Below are 16,913 nucleotides of genomic sequence, written 5' to 3' on the forward strand. Positions count from 1 at the left end.
AAGGAAGCACCACACTGGAAAACAAAGTTAATCAACACATCACGAGGAACTGAGGCACAGTTGATACCACTGAACAACACATTCCGGGAGGGCGTCGTGTGATGGGAGATGGACAGGTGGAGGAGAGCCAATCAGAGCCAGTCTGATAAGGGTCAACGAATCAACGTAACTTCGCTGATGGCAGTCGGCCAATCGCTGGTTCTGTAGGAGGGTCACACAGCTCAGAAAATGTACAACTGTCATTACAAACTGTTCTGGGAGGTGTACAAGACTTCTCTCCCTCGAGGTGGATTCCCTGATATAAGGACTCGACACCCGCCTGTATCCGTCCGTATGGCGACCATGGAATCACTCCGACGAAAACTTTGATTCAACAGGTTTTTATTCGAGCATGCTCGGGGCGGTTGTCAATTCCGTCCTCTCGAGGAAGAGAAGTCTTCCTTCTCCCGCAACAGCTACGGACCAAGAGCTGGATGTGGGATCAGGCTGGGTAGCTGTTTGTCAGCCGGCGTGTACACGATGGGCCAAAATGGCCTCCTTCCCTGCTGTACATTTCTATGACTATGATTCTAAAGGCGCTATATAAATACAAGTTGTTGTAAAGTAGTAACAATGGGCCCAAGTTTCCACATGATTTGCGCCTGAATTTTTAGGAGCAACTGGTGGAGAACGGACTATCTTAGAAATCGCAATTCTCCACATTTTTTTTCTGCAGTTTTAGTCAGGTAGAACAGTTCTACTTTGGAACAGAATTTTTTCTTCAAAAGGGGGCGTGTCCGGCCACTGACTCCTGATTTCAAAGTTTCCACAGTGAAAACGTACTCCAAACTAACTTAGAATGCAGCAAGTGAAGATTTTTGTAGAACTGAAAAAACCTGTTCTACACATTAAAAAATCAGGCGCAGGTTACAAATTAGGCGTCCGGAACGAGGTGGGGGGGGGGAGGGGGGGGGGGGAAGGGAACTCATTAAATTCTACAATAAGTCCTTATTTATACTTCTACAAATATTATACAAATAAATCCAACCTGAATAAACATTTATAAGCAAAGAAAAGATTAAATAAACCATCTTCCTACCTGTGTGAAAGTGCTTCAGGCACAGAGAATGCTGCAGTCAGCCTGAGACACCCGTTCTTCCCGCGGGGGGGGGGGGGGGGAGACAATGAGAAGGCTGCAAGAAGCCTCAGTGCTGATGTGCTGATGTGAATGTGCTTTTATTAAAAAATATTCAAAAATTAAACAGCTACAAAGAACTACAAAAATGGCCGAGTGCCAATGTTTCCTTCACACTGAGCATGCGCGAACGCTCCAACGTGCACGCGCAGCGTTGCCGGCAGGAAAAAAACGAATTTAAATAGTACTTACAAAATCGGCGCGAGTGTAGGCTCCGCCCCCCTTGGGCGCCGCGCCAAACAGACAAGGAGCTGCAGGGCGCTCCAGAATTGCGAGTTTTGTTTCCGGCGCAGTTTTAGGCGCGAAAAACGGGCGCCCACCTCGGAGGGGCGCCCGTTTTTTATCGTGTGGAAACTTGGGCCCAATATGTCAGACCTGGTATTGATATTAATGCCGCATCCAACTCAGTCCATCAAACCATGCCTCGTGGTGAGTCGCCCGGCAATTATTTCCCCCCCCCACCCGACCCCGCCAAGAGGCAGGAGCTGGATGTAAAACATCGCGATAGGTGAGCAACCCGCCTGGATCAACTGGTCCAGTCTTCAACAATCTTCAGGATTTACAAAAGCACAATTGGCCGACGGCCTGTGAGCAGGGTGTGGATGTGAAAGTATGTGGGGGAACTGAAAAATGCCGGGAACAAATCCCACACACAATGGGAGATGTCTTCATAAAGAATGTTGACCTATTTAATGTATGCATGCACCCATGAGTATGCCCACAGGTTGGTAGAACTGTTGATGCATCCGAGCCAGGGTGTCCCTGGAGATGGAGCATGCGGTGTCCACCAGTACGCTCACGGCCTTCTGCAAGAGGTGGGCACCAGAGCGACTGGAGTTCATCATCACCCCCGGCAACCAAATTTTTATTTGATCCATTAACGTCCAAAGTATAATTGGTTTATTTTGTTGGTTTTAGTGCCCCCCCTTTAATCAGGGGGCACTTGATTTACAGATCAACTTAAAATAGTTGTAGAGCTGTTGACAAAAATAGTTGTAGAGCTGTTGAGTCGGGAGTGGCTTAGCCAGTCATGTGATGTTCACAAGACTCAATAAAACCCCAGCCAGTTGGGTTCGGGGGATCCAAGATGGGGCAGGTGGTTGTGAGCCTGGTGGATGAACTGGTAATGTGTAGTGTGATTGTTAAACCTTTGCTAATAAGACAACTAGTTCTTAATAGCAATGTGTTGCTATGGATTCTTAAGCAGAGAACCCGTGAAGCAGGTACATAACCACCTACCTGAACAGTTCTACTTCATTGTCACCAAAGGGTTTAGATTCGTGTGCAGGTAACATGGTCAGATACGCTGCTTTCATGTAGACATACATCGCCTGAAGGACAACAGAAGAAACCAGCTTAAATCGTCAGACTCCAATTCATTGGAGGAGAGGTCTTCCTGGCTCTTTCGCAGAGGTGCGATAAGCGGCTAAATAAATAGCGTTATTTCACTAGCCAGGTTCACTAGATTGATTCCTGGGATGAAAGGGCTGACTTAGTGGAATAGGCCTGTACTCTCTGGAGCTTAGAAGAATGAGAGGTGATCTCATTGAATGGCAGAGCAGGCTCGAGGGACCACAGGGCCTACTCCTATTTCTTATGTTATAAACGTTCGTTCTTTTTTATTCCTTCCTCTCAGAGGACCGCATCTTAATTGTTCTGTGCTGAAGGTCAGCAGTGGCTCAGTGGATAGCACTCGCGCCTCTGAATCCAGAAGGTTGTGGGTTCAAGTCCCACTCCAGGAGCTGAGGGAGCACTGCACTGTCGGAGGTGCCGTCTTTCGGATGACACGTTAAACCGAGGCCCCGTCTGCTCTCTCAGGTGGATGTAAAAGATCCCATGACAGTATTTGGAAGAAGAGCAGGGAGAGTTATCCCCGGTGTCCTGGGGCCAATATTTATCCCTCAATCAACATAACAAAAAAAACAGATTATCTGGTCATTATCACATTACTGTTTGTGGGAGCTTGCTGTGCGCAAATTGGCTGCCACGTTTCCCACATTACAACAGTGACTACACTCCAAAAAGTTACTTCATTGGCTGTAAAGCGCTTTGGGATGTCCGGTGGTCGTGAGGCGCTATATAAATGTAAGTCTGGCTTCCTTTCTCCAGGATTTCCCCGGAGTCTCCAGGTATTGTAGATTCATCTCCGGGACACTGCACCACCCCAGGAGAAAAATCACGGGCCAATAAAAATAGTGCTTTATTTTCTTTCAACACTTTAGTTATCAAAATACTGACAAAGAAATAAGGCCATTTCACTAACAGTCACGATCAATCGAATGTCTGTTTCCTTTCCCATTGGTCGTGGGAAGGCAGTGCGTCATGAGAATGGACCAATGGCGGGGGTTTGGGGGTGGAGCGGTTGGGGGGAGGGTGGGTCATGTGACGCAACCTCCAGAAATACACGCACCAGATCTGCCCTTCACCCATGCTGGTGGGCAGTAATATTGGTTCCCCCCTCCCCGCCGTGGCTCTGCCTCTCCATCCATGGCCTGGCTGGTTGACGGAGCCAGAATTCAGTGCTGGGCCGTCTCCTCTGCCTGCTCTCCGGCAACTGGCCGCGGGGACAGCTCCGGGGAGGCGTCGCTCTCCCAGCTCGCCGGTCCCTACGAGGGCCCCACAACGAGGTAGAGCCATTGTTACAGCTTTCTCTTACTTATCCCGTAGGCAAGGGCCCGGCTTCCATCTGAGAACAGCGCACATTGCATAGAATTTCACAGAATTAACGGCACAGAAACAGGCCATTCGGCCCAACTACATAAGAAATAGGAGCAGGAGTAGGCCATTCGGCCCCTCGAGCCTGCTCCGCCATTTAATAAGATCGTGGCTGATCTGATCCTGAACTCAACTCCACTTCCCTGCCCACGCCCCATAATCGTCAACTCCTAATAGGTCTGTGCCGGTGTTTATGCTCCACACGAGCCTCCTCCAACCCTTCATCATCTCACCGCATCAACATAACCTTCTATTCCCTTTCTCCCCCATATACTTGTCCAGCCTCCCCTTAAATGCACCGCTACTATTCGCCTCAACCACTCCCTGTGGCAGCGAGTCCCACATTCTCATCACTCTCTGGGTAAAGAAGTTTCTCCTGAATTCCCCATTGGATTTATTAGTTACTATCTTGTATTTATGTCCTCTAGTTTTAGACTCCCCCACGTGAAAGCAGTTTCAGAAGAACGTAAGAATTCAGAGCAGGAGTTGGCCATTTGGCCCCTCGAGCCATTCAGTAAGATCATGGCTGATCTTCTACCTCAACTTCACTTTCCTGTCCTATCCCCATATCCCTCGATTCCGTTAATATCCAAAAATCTATCGATCTCGGTCTTGAACATACTCAAAGACTGAGCCTCCACAGCCCTCTGGCGTAAAGAATTCCACCCTCTGAGTGAAGACGCTTCTCCTCATCTCAGTCCTAAATGGCCGACCCCTTATTCTGAGACTGTGTGACCCCTGGTTCTAGACTCCCCAGCCCGGGGGAAACATCCTCCCTGCATCTACCCTGTCAAGCCCTGTAAGAATTGTGTATGTTTCAATGAGATCACTTCCCATTCTTCTAAACTCTAGGGCATATCGGCCTAGTCTACTCAATCTTTCCTCACAGGACAATGCCCCCAAACCCAGGAATGGGCACGATGGGCCGAAGTGGCCTCCTTCCGTGCTGTAAACGTCTATGAATCAGTCTGGTGAACCCTTCCCTGCGTCTACCCTACAAAGACCTCTAATTAGATCGTTCATCATTAAAATCAGGAGCTTATCGCGTGAGAAGAACTAGTGTCCTGCCATTCTCTGGTGTAGGGCGCCCAGCATTCCTGGCGGTGCTCCTTAACGAGCAGTAACCCTGCCCCCCTCCCCCATGCCACGCCGCCATTAGCGCATCCCTCACCTTCGACCAGCGGTTCTCTTTGCTGAGGAGGTCCGCGTAGAAGTAGGCCACCTTCCACGCCTGCTTGTAGGTGAAGCACCACATGAGCTCCCAGTAGCACATGTGGTGGAACTGCTTCCAGGCTTGCTGGGCAGCGCAGCCCTCCTCAAACCTGCGGATCGCCTGCGTGAAACACACAGCAAAACTTACTGTAACTACAGCCTCCTCTGGCTTCAAATGGGAACCGTACGATCCTACAAATCCCCTGGGCGGACAGACGCGCCAACGTTAGCGTCCGCGACCAGGCCAACATCCCCAGCACCAAAGCGCTGACCACACTCGGCCAGCTCCGCTGGGCAGGGCCACGCTGTCCGCATGCCGGACACACGAGACTCCCAGAGCAAGCGCTCCACTCGGAACTCCTTCACGGCAAGCGAGCCCCAGGTGGGCAGAGGAAACGTTACAGGGACACCTTCAAAGCCTCCCGAATAAAATGCAACATCCCCCACCGACACCCAGGAGTCCCTGGCCAAAGACCAGTCCGCCCTAAGCGGAGGAAATGCAACCAGGAGGGCGCTGAGCACCTCGAGTCTCGTCGCCGAGAGCGTGCAGAAATCAAGCGCAGGCAGCGGAAGGAGCGTGCGGCAAACCAGTCCCACCCACCCCTTTCCCTCAATGACTATCTGTCCCACCTGTGACAGGGTCTGTGGCTCTCGTATTGGACTGTTCAGCCACCAGAGAACTCACTTCAGGAGTGGAAGCAAGTCTTCCTCGATTCCGAGGGACTGCCTATGATGATGATGATGATGATGATGAACAGTCTGTCCTTCCAGGGGATTTGCAAGATCTTGCGGAGACATCATTGGTGACATTTCTCCAGCGACTTGAAGTGTCTACTGTACATGGTCCATATCTCTGAGCCATACAGGAGGGACTGTTCAGTCACCTAAGGACTCATGTTTAGAGTGGAAGCAAGTCTTCCTCGATTCCGAGGGACTGCCTATGATGAACTTTACATAAGATTTCATAGCAACACATTGCTATTAAGAACCAGTTGGTTTCGCAGCAAAAGGTTTAACAATCACACTACACATTACCAGTTCAACCACCAGGCTCGTCGTGGACCTCCCCCCGAACCCAACTGGCTGGGGTTTTATTGAGTCTTGTGACCGTCATGTGACTGGCTAAGCCACTCACAACTCAACAGCTCTACCAGCCTGTGAGCATCCCGACTGGTGCATACACTACAGGGCTGAAGATGCTGCGAGATAGTAGTTGGTTCTGAAATTTCTCTGTCCATTATTTTAACAACAACAACTTGAATTTCTATAGCGCCTTTAATGTAGTGAAATGTCCCAAGGCGCTTCACAGGAGTATTATTGAGATTTTAAAAATCTGACACTGAGCCGCATAAATAGAAATTAGCACAAAGGCTTGGTCAAAGAGGTAGGTTTTAAGGAGCATCTTAAAAAGGAGGAAAGAGAGGCGGAGAGGTTTAGGGAGGGAGTTCGAGAGCTTGGGGCCCAGACAGCTGAAGGCACGGCCACCAATGGTTGGGCGATTATAATCAGGGATGCTCAGGAGGGCAGAATTAGAGGAGCGCAGACATCTCGGAGGGTTGTGGGGCTGGAGGAGATTACAGGGATAGGGAGGGGAGAGGGCCATGGAGGGATTTGAAAACAAGGATGAGAATTTTGAAATCGAGGCATTGCTTAACCGGGAGCCGATGTAGGTCGGCGAGCACAGGGGGTGATGGGTCAGCAGGACTTGGTGCGAGTTAGGATTCTGGGATTCTACATCACGCACGCAGTTGGGGCCTGCCGCTAGGTGTCTGCAGCCTCTCGGACCCCGCACCTCCGAGCACGGAGAGGCGGCCCCCAGCCCCAACAACAGCCGGTCTCACAGGGAGGATCCTTACCCCGTCGAGGTTTCCTTTGATCTCTTCAATTCTCCCCGAAAAGAACAGGAATATTGCACCCTGCAAAACAAAAAGCACGAGGATCTCATTAGCAAACCGAAGAGGATGCCAACTCTGATTGGCCGCATTCGCGGAGGTTTCATCACATGACCTCCCGTCTCATAAGAACATAAGAATTAGGAGCAGGAGTCGGCCAACAGCAGGCTCGAGGGGCCAAATGGCCGACTCCTGCTCCTAATTCTTATGTTTCTTTTATGGCTGATCTTCCACCTCAACTCCATTTTCCCGCCCGATCCCCATATCCCTTGATTCCCTTAATATCCAAAAAATCTCTAGTCTTGAATATACTCAACGACTGAGCCTCTTCCTGGGGCTAGAGAATTCCAAAGATTCACCCACCCTCCGAGTGAAGAAGTTTCTCCTCATCTCAGTCCTAAATGGTCGACTCCTTATTCTGAGACTGTGACCCCTGGTTTAGACTCCCCAGCCAGGGGGAAACATCCTCCCTGCATCTACCTGGTCAAGGCCCTGTACGAATTCAATGAGATCGCCTCTCATTCTTCTATACTTGGGAGAATATCGGCCTAGTCTACTCAATCTCTCCTCATAGGACAATCCCCCCCCACTATCCTAGTCTCCAATTGCCCTGCCCGTGCAATCAACCTCTCCACCATCTCCATCAAACAAAAGCAACAAAAAAACATACCAATTATTTATGAATGTCCTTATGGATTTTTCTTGGGCTGTCCAAGGCAACGTCCAGGTGACTCCAGGATAATCCCAGAGGGTTGGCAACCCGAGCTAATCACTACTCACTCCCAATAAAATAGGGTCGGCGCGCATTTGAAGACAGGACAAGACTCAGCTTTGGGGCTTTTCACCGTCAGAAAAGCTTGCCAACGTTCATTGCCCACACCTGCACGTGCAAGGCAACAGAAGGCAGTGCCATATAGACCATCAGCAAGTTATTGGAGAACTGTTGGGTTATGAGGGCAATCGGAGTGTCACCACTATTACTTAGGGAGATCGTGGGCGAAGGTGTGGCGAGGGTTTTGTAGCGGAATAGTGGCGGCTGATCATGGGCGGAGGTGCAGCGAATGAGGGTACGGGGCCCAGAAGAGCCGAGGGCCCAGGGGCAGCACAGGCCCAGCCCACACTGCGATATGTGCGCGCACTAGGTCCGTGCAGCAGAGCTGGTCTCCAGTCGTCCTGGTTAACCCTTGCCACTGGACCAAGACCTAGCTCTGTCAAGCCCGTGTGGTGGCTGGTGTGCAACGGTCACCACACGTTAAAAAAATCCACGCACAGGCATCTTCCATCCCCTTCAATTGGAGTTCAGGACTGGAACATCGGGTCCTTCATTGAAACATCTGTGAACTCGCGTGGAAGCAAGTCATCCTCGTTCGAGGGACCGCCTATGATGATGACCACTATTACTATTAGTTACCAGTGCAATTTCAGAGAGTTACCATTGGTGGAATCAAAGTTCCTCCCATCTCCATTTGCCCCTCCACGAGTCGTTGCCCCACCTCCAGTTTCCTGGCCAAAATTTATCCCTCAACCAACACCACTAAAACACATTATCTGGTCATCATCACATCGCTGTTTGTGGGAGCTTACTGCACGCAATATCACATCCAAAAGGTGCCGTCTTTCAGATGAGACGTTAAACCGAGGCCCCGTCTGCCCTCTCAGGTGGACATAAAAGATCCCACGGCACTATTTCGAAGAAGAGCAGGGGGAGTTATCCCCGGTGTCCTGGGGCCAATATTTATCCCTCAATCAAATAACAAAAACAGATTATCTGGGTCATTATCACATTGCTGTGTGTGGGAGCTTGCTGTGCACAAATTGGCTGCCACGTTTCCCACAGTACAACAGTGACTACACTCCAAAAGTGGCTGAAAAGCGCTTTGAGACGTCCGGTGGTCGTGAAAGGCGCTATATAAATGCAAGTCTTTCTATTCTCTATAATCAAACCTCTCAAACCTATCTATATTCATAAAAGAAAATCTTGCATCAGCGCACAGGTGTCACACACCATTACAGATATAAAACAAACAGAGACAGACAAGCAACATAAAACACATGCACCATACTGCCCTCTCAGTCACAGCTTTGTTCAGCTGGTGCCCCTGACTCTGTTAGGTGTGTCTAGGAGGCTGAAGCACGTGGGGCGATCCCGACCGAACTGACCCCCATCCGGACGGAAAGCTCCGAAACCTCCCTCGGGAGCTGTCGCCTCACAAATTGAGCCTCCTCCGGGAAATCCCCTCCGTGCCTTTCAGTTCTGCGTGGAGGGGTTTCCTGTACGAGCTGCTCCTGCACACTCTCCACGTTGCCATCCTCGTCTGCCGTCCGGACACGCTATGGCGCACCATCTTGCCGTCCAGAGGAGGCGGGGGTCCCCGATGGAGTGCTCCCTACGCGGGAGTCCTCCCTCTATTTATTGCGGACTTGGCCTGGAGGATGGTGCACGGAGCAGTCCCGTGCAATAAGTTTTTAAGTCAGTTCACAGACTCAAAGGCCGCCTGCAAATTCTGCGGTCTGGAGGAGTCCGTGTTCCACGTTTTTATTGAATGCTCGAGGTTGCAGCCCCTGTTCCATTATTTAAAGGGGCTGCTCATCAAATTCTGGTTGTACTTCAGTCCCACACTCCTGATCTTTGGGCACCCTGAGCGGAGGGGAGCGGGTAGGTCCGAGGGCCTCCTCGTAGGACAGCTCCTGGGCACGGCCAAGGGGGCCATCAGCCGGTCCAGGCAGCGGGTGGTCGAGGGGGTCGTTCAGCCCGACTGCCCTGCCTCTCTTCCGCGGTTACATCCGGGCCAGGGTGTCCCTGGAGATGGAGCACGCGATGTCCACCGGTACGCTCGTGGCCTTCCGCGAGAGGTGGGCGCCGCACATCATTTCAACAGGGATCAAAATTTTAAATTAATTTGATTTGTCACGGTTCCCTTTAAAGTTTGTTAGTTAATTTGTGGGGCTTTTTGTGCACTTACAAAAGGGGGCACTTAAATTAACATTCTACCAAAATAGTTGTAGAGTTGTTGCATTGTGAGTGGCTTAGCCAGTCACGTGACGGTCACAAGACTCAATAAAACCCCAGCCAGTTGGGTCTAGGTCATCCACGATGAGGTATGCAGTTGTAAGCCTAGTAGATAAACTGGTACTGTTTCGTGTGATTGTTAAACCTTTGTTAGTAAACTAACAGTAATATATTTGCTTCATGGGTTCTTTGCATAAGAATTCATAGCAACACATCGCTATTAAGAACTAGTTGGTTTATTAGCAAAAGGTTTATTACATTACACATTACCAGTTCATCCACCAGGCTCATAACTCCATACCTCATCATGGATCTCCTGAACCTAACTGGCCGGAGTTTTATTGAGTCTTGTGAACATCACATGACTGGCTAAGTCACTCCCAACTCAACAGGCTGTGAGCATAGTCACAGGTGCATGCACTTACACCAACTTGTGCTTAATAGCAATGTGTTGCTATGAATTCTTAAGCAAAGAACCCGTGAAGCAAATACATTACTATAAGGCACGACACAGAGCTGGATTCCCACAGGAAGTACTTGGGTAGGGGCCTTAAAGGGACAGGCCAGACCCCAGACTACGACGTTACTGGATAGCCACTGACTAGACACTAAAAACAAACTCCTACCTTGGGATATCGAGTGAGGTAGGGCTGAAGCAGAACCACTGCGTCCGTGATGTCCTCCTCTCCTGTCCCTGCAGCCAAAGGATAAACATAGAAACATAGAAAATAGGAGGAGGAGTCGGCCATTCGGCTCTTCGAGCCTGTACCGCCATTCAATATGATCATGGCTGATTCTCTATCTCAACACCATATTCCCACTTTCTCCCCATACCCCTTGATGCCTTTTGTGTCTAGAAATCTATCTATCTCCCTCTTAAATATATTCAGTGACTTGGCCTCCACAGCCTTCTGTGGGAGAGAATTCCACAGGTTCACCACCCTCTATGAGTGAAAAAATTTCTCCTCATCTCGGTCCTAAATTTCCTACCCCGTATCCTGAGACTGTGACCCCTTGTTCTAGACTTCCCAGCCAGGAGAAACATCCTCCCTGCATCCAGTCTGTCCAACCCAGCCAGAATTTTATACGTTTCAATGAGATCCCCTCTCATTCTTCTAAACTCTAGCAACGTTAAAGCAGAGTCTGATGCTCGGGGCTGCCAGGAGTAAGTTAGAGGCTTAATGGCATTGGGCCAAAGTGCCATGAAACCTCCAACTTGCTTCTCGCAAAGGGCAACATCTTGGCTCTCGCCAGTACTGCCTCCAAGCATGAATTCAACGTGGGAGGGGGGGGCGGAGGGGGCTCCCTCAGACAGGAAGTTACGTCCGACAAACCCCCACATCAATCCCCCGGGAATAATAATAATAATGACTTTATTTATACAGTAAAATGTCCCAAGGTGCTTCACAGCAGTGTTTTAAGACAAAACAGATAAATTTGACACCGTGCCACAAAGGAAGAAATTAAGGCAGATGACCAAAAAAAGAAGTAAGTTTAAAGGAGGAACGAGAGGTAGAGAGGCAGAGGGGTTTAGGGAGAGCGTTCCAGAGCTTGGGGCCCAGGCAGCTGAAGGCACGGCCACCGATGGTTGAGCAGTTATAATGAGGGATTTTCAAGAGGGCAGAATTAGAGGAGCGCAGACATCTCGTGGGGTTGTGGGGCTGAAAAAGATTAGAGAGAGAGGGAGGGGGCGAGGGCCACGGAGTGATTTGTAAACAAGGATGAGAATTTTGAAATCGAGGCAGTGTTTAACTGGGAGCCAATGTAGGTCAGCGAGAACAGGGGTGATGGGTGAGCGTGACTTGGTGCAGGTTAGTACATGAGCTGCTGAGTTTTGGATGACCTCAAGTTTACGTGGGGTAGAACGTGGGAGGCCGGCCAGGAGTGAGTCTAGAGGTAACAAAGGCATGGGTGAGGGTTTCAGCAGCGGATGAGCTGAGGCAAGGAATGGGGAAAGTCCATAGAAAACAGCCAATGGAGGCTAGCTGACTAGTTGGGGGAAAAAATTAAGAACATAGGAACAGGAGCAGGCCATTCAGCCCCTCGAGCCTGTTCCACCATTCAATGAGCTCACGGCTGATCTACGACCTAACTCCAGCGACCCGCCTTTGGCCTGTATCCCTTATTACCTTAGCTTAACAAAAGGACATCAATCTCAGATTTAAAATTAATAATTGATCACGCATCACCTGCAGAAGAGAGTTCCAAACTTCTACCAACCTTTGTGTGTAGAAGTGTTTCCTAATTTCACTCCTGAAAGGCTTGGCTCTAATTTATGGACTGTGCCCCCTTGTTCTAGACTCCCCATCCAGTGGAAAAAGATCCGTTAAATAATGCTGCTAATTATACAATAACAATCATAATAGTACTTGTACCTCCCAAACCCGCGACCTCTACCGCTTAGAAGGACAAGAGCAGCAGGCGCATGGGAACACCACCATTTCCACGTTCCCCTCCAAGTCACACACCATCCTGACTTGAACATTCAGCCGTTCCTTCATCATCGCTGGGTCAAATTTGTAGAATCCCTCCCTAACAGCACTGTGGGAGCACCTTCACCACACGGACTGCAGCGGTTCAAGGCGGCGGTTCACCACCTCCTTCTATGGGCATCGTCTGGACAGGCAACTAATCCCGGCCTTGCCAGCGACGCCCACATCCAGAGAAATAATTTTTTCAAATATGTACTTTTTTTTTTTAAAAGTGACTTAATTAATGTTTGCAAGGTGCTGAAGGAGATTAACACAGACAATGTGTTTACTGTGCCAAAGGGGTCAACTACATAAGCAATAGGAGCAGGAGTCGGCCATTCTGCCCCTCGAGCCTGCTCCGCCATTCAATACGATTATGGCTGATCTGATCTTGGGCTCAGCTCCACTTCCCCGCCCGCTCTCCATAACCCTTGACTCCCTTCTCTCTCAAAAATCTGTCGTATCTCCACCTTACATATTCCCCTACCAAGGGGACATTAGTCAAAAATGAGGGCAAGCAAAAGGCAGTCAAGCAGGGCTTTTTCTTATAAATAACAATAGAATTGTGTCATAAATTAGCAGGAGGGACCCCTGCATTGACCGGTAGATATGGGTGCAAGGGGCAACTCCACAATCCTGCGCTCCTAGCAGGAAAGCTGCACTTGAACAAAGCCCGGGTCAGAGGTCAAAGACCAATGCTCCCAGCGGGCAGCACGGGATTATAGAGTTAACCTTTCGACGCATTTACTGGAGAGACAAGAGATTGAGAGACACGGAGCGATGTGGGATTAAAGCAGGATGGGGGGGGTGCCATTAATGTTGTTATTTATTCGTTCATGGGCGTCGCTGGCAAAGGCTGGCATTTATTGCCCATTCCTAGTTACCCATAGAAGGTGGTGGTGAGCCACCTTCTTGAACCGCTGCAGTCCGTGTGGTGAAGGTGCTCCCAGCAGTGTTGGTACAACTCTCACTGGGCCATTTCACGGGGGCAGTTAAGAGTCAGCCACGTTGATGTGGGTCTGGAGTCATGTATAAGCCAGACCGGGTAAGGGCAGCAGATTTCCTTCCCTAAAGAACACGAGTGGGGAGTTTCCCAACATTCCGGTAGTTTCATGGTCACCATTACTGATACAGATACTAGATTTATTTAATTAATTGAATTTAAATTCCCCAGCTGCTGTGGTGGGATTCAAACTCGGGTCCCTGGATCATTAGCCCAGGCCTCTGGATTACAAGTCCAGTAACATAACCGCTATGCTATCGTACCCCGTGGCTTGGAACGTTATTTTCAGCCGACGCTTATGTGGTTCTCGGGATTATGCTGAATGTTCAGTTTCTATAATCAACAGCACACTTTGGAATGCTTAAATAAATATATTCCAGCAGGAGCCTGCATCCTGCAGTAGCTCGCTTGTTTTCCAGTGGCCCTGCGTTAAGAGAGTTATTGGTTGAAGAGTTAAGCTGGGCCAGCCAATCGCTGGGTTTCTCAGCTGGCAGGGGCACAGGGAGGAGGGGGCAGAGGGAAAAAGGGGAAAGGAGGAGGAAAAAAATTAGTTAAGGGAAAAGGACAAGGGGCGAGTTCGCCTCGAATAAACCTCTTACCGAGTATGAAGGTGAGGAAGGTATAGTAGCAAAGCAGCAGCATCACACAGAGGATCGCTCGGAGGTTGGGCGCCAACGTGCCATCGTGTAACTGGGACAGACCGTATTCCTGTTGGAAAACAAACCGGCGTCGTCACATTGAGAAGGAAAGACTTGCATTTCTATAGCGCCTTTCACAATCACCGGGCGTCCCAAAGCGCTTTACAACCGACGAAGTACTTTTTTGGAGTGTGGTCACTGTTGTAATGTGGGAAACACAGATGGGAATCGTGCGCCAATCGTAAATCTGATAGTCAGAGTTGCCATGTATATCCGTAAGGAGATGGTGTTGTCGTATTGTGATGCTATCGGGCTGGTGTGGCAGGTTAGGGAGAAAGAAAGAAAGAGAGAAAGAAAGAGAGGGAAAGAAAGGAGGAAGGACCATCGGACATCCCAAAGCGCTCTACAGCCAATGAAGTACTTTTGGAGTGTAGTCACTGTTGTAATGTGGGAAACGCAGCAGCCAATTTGCGCACAGCAAGCTCCCACAAACAGCAATGTGACAATGACCCAGATAACCTGATTTATTTTGTTATGTTGATTGAGGGATAAATATTGGCCCCTGGACACTGAGGATAACTTCCCTGCTCTTATTTCGAAATAGTGTTATGGGAGCTTTTAGGGCAGACGGGGCCTCGGTTTAATGCCTCATCTGAAAGATGGAACCTCCGACAGTGCGGCACTCCCTCAGCGCTGCACTGGAGAGTCAACTTGGATATTTGCGCTCAAGTCCCTGGAGCAGGACATGAACCCACAACCTTCTGACTCAGAGGCGAGAGTGCTGCCCATTCAGCCACAGCTGACTCTCGAGTACAATGAGCTTGAGTCGTTAAGGTCGGGCTCACGTGATTGAGAAGACGTTGTTTTCTTTTTCCAGTGCATCCCATTTCAAGGAGCTGCCGAAAACTCAAATTAACAGTTTAGAGGCACGCAGACATTCCTCCCAAGTCTACTTCCCCCCCTCTAGCAAATTAGGGTTTGCTCCCCCTATTATGTCTGTAATGTACCTATGAATGACTCCACGAGGCAATGTGTTGTACTCAAACTGTAGTGACCTTGGTCCTTTACTCGTAACTCCAGAGTGAGGCAGCCGCATGGTGGCTCCCCTTTTATACAGCCCCTGCCACCAGGGCAGGAAACCCCGGTCTCCACCAGTTGCACCCTCTAGTGGTTCCAGCAGAGTATATACACAGTGTAAACCTTATTGATAGTACACCAGGTAAACAAGTCTCCATCTTTTGCAACTATACAGTGACTACACAGGGAGTATATCTATAGTCTGCATATATAGCACCCCCGACTCAAATTGCTGGGGGCTCAGAACAGTCCAGTTCACAAAACGCACAGGTCTGGTTCGAGCTCCAGCCCCAAATAGCAAAGACAGGCCGAGATGAAACAGTCCCTCTCGGCACAGTCAGGGGTTTGGGTCTATAATGTATGCGCCTGTGCGTATGCTCACAGCTTTGGAGAGCTATCGCACTGGGCACCAACCTCCCTGTCATGGGGAAGCCACGTGCCCAGCAGATACAGCGATGGTGGCTTTGAAAAGGGTCATTGGTAAGTTTTTACCCCGAGCTCTCACGCCTCGTTGCCTTCTGTCCTGACGGTGCTCAGCCCATGCAACATACACACACACACACACACAGAGACACGCACACACTGCGTGTCGCACACGTTTGTGGTGTTTGCACGGTAGGACGTGGGTGTTGTGCCCGGCAAGGTGGGCTTCCTTTCGACTTTTTGGGTTTGGTTCACCGTTCAATCGCTCCCTGCCTGGCTGATTTGTTGGCCCCCAAGTTCGGTTAAGCAAAAAATCCACTGGTACGCTCTCGGCCTTCCTCGAGAGGGTGGGCGCCGGAGGAACTGGAGTGCATCATCACCCCCAGCAACCAAATCTTAAATTTGATTCACATTTACTGTCTAAAGTTTAATTTGGTTAAGTTTGTCGGTTTTAGTGCCCCCCTTTTAATCAGGGGGCACTTGATTAGTACTCTACTTAAAATAGTTGTAGAGCTGTTGAGTCGGGAGTGGCTTAGCCAGTCACGTGATGTTCACAAAACTCAATAATACCCCAGCCAGTTGGGTCTAGGTCATCCACGATGAGGTTTGCAGTTGTGAGCCTAGTGGATGAACTGGTAATGTGTAGTGTGATTGTTAAACCTTTGTTGATAAACCAACTAGTTCTTATTATCAATATGTTGCTATGAATTTTTAAGCAAAGAACCCATGAAGCAAATACATAACATGGTTCAAACTCAGCTCTGCTTGGGTATCGAAGTCTGAAACTGTAGCTGTTGTCCATCAGGCTCTCGGCCTCTTCCCAATGGCGTCAATCCTTTTACTTTGGTGATTTTTGTTGTCCAGATGTTTCCCATTTGGAAATGAGAATCTTCCCATTTCATATCATCAACTTCCAGATCAATCACGTCACGGGTTATATGCAGCGTACATTCTCTCTACTCTCCCCCTGAAATGTACCTCAGCCAAGGTGAATCTGCTGGTACCAACTGCATGCTGGAGCTCAATACTCTTAGTAGCCTTTCCCCGAACCCTTTAAATTGTTCTTTTTATATACAAGGCACAAGTCAGGAGTGTGATGGAATACTCTCCACTTGCCTGGATGAGTTGCAGTTCCAACAACACTCAAGAAGCTCGACACCATCCCGGACAAAGCAGCCCGCTTGATCGGCACGCTACCCACCACCTTCAACATTCACTCCCTCCACCACCGGCGCCCCCTGGCTGCAGTGTGCACCATCTACAAGATGCACTGCAGCAACTCGCCAAGGCTTCTTCGG

The 16,913-nt window shown here is 49.5% G+C and overlaps 1 protein-coding gene across 1 annotated transcript in view; it reads right to left on the minus strand.

Moving 5' to 3' along the window:
- Positions 1–2,409: 2,409 nt before the first annotated feature.
- LOC139237819 (tetratricopeptide repeat protein 39A-like) overlaps positions 2,410–16,913 on the minus strand; it is a 46,285-nt gene continuing 31,781 nt past the window's right edge. The window contains exons 8-12 of the mRNA XM_070867047.1: positions 14,077–14,185; positions 10,630–10,697; positions 6,958–7,017; positions 5,061–5,222; positions 2,410–2,505 (exon numbers count right to left, since the gene is read on the minus strand). Coding sequence (XP_070723148.1) covers positions 2,410–2,505; positions 5,061–5,222; positions 6,958–7,017; positions 10,630–10,697; positions 14,077–14,185 — 495 coding nt within the window. The remainder of the gene's footprint in view (positions 2,506–5,060; positions 5,223–6,957; positions 7,018–10,629; positions 10,698–14,076; positions 14,186–16,913) is intronic.

The sequence above is a fragment of the Pristiophorus japonicus genome, chromosome 24 (genome assembly GCF_044704955.1).
Source record: "Pristiophorus japonicus isolate sPriJap1 chromosome 24, sPriJap1.hap1, whole genome shotgun sequence".
Classification (NCBI taxonomy): Eukaryota; Metazoa; Chordata; class Chondrichthyes; family Pristiophoridae; genus Pristiophorus; species Pristiophorus japonicus.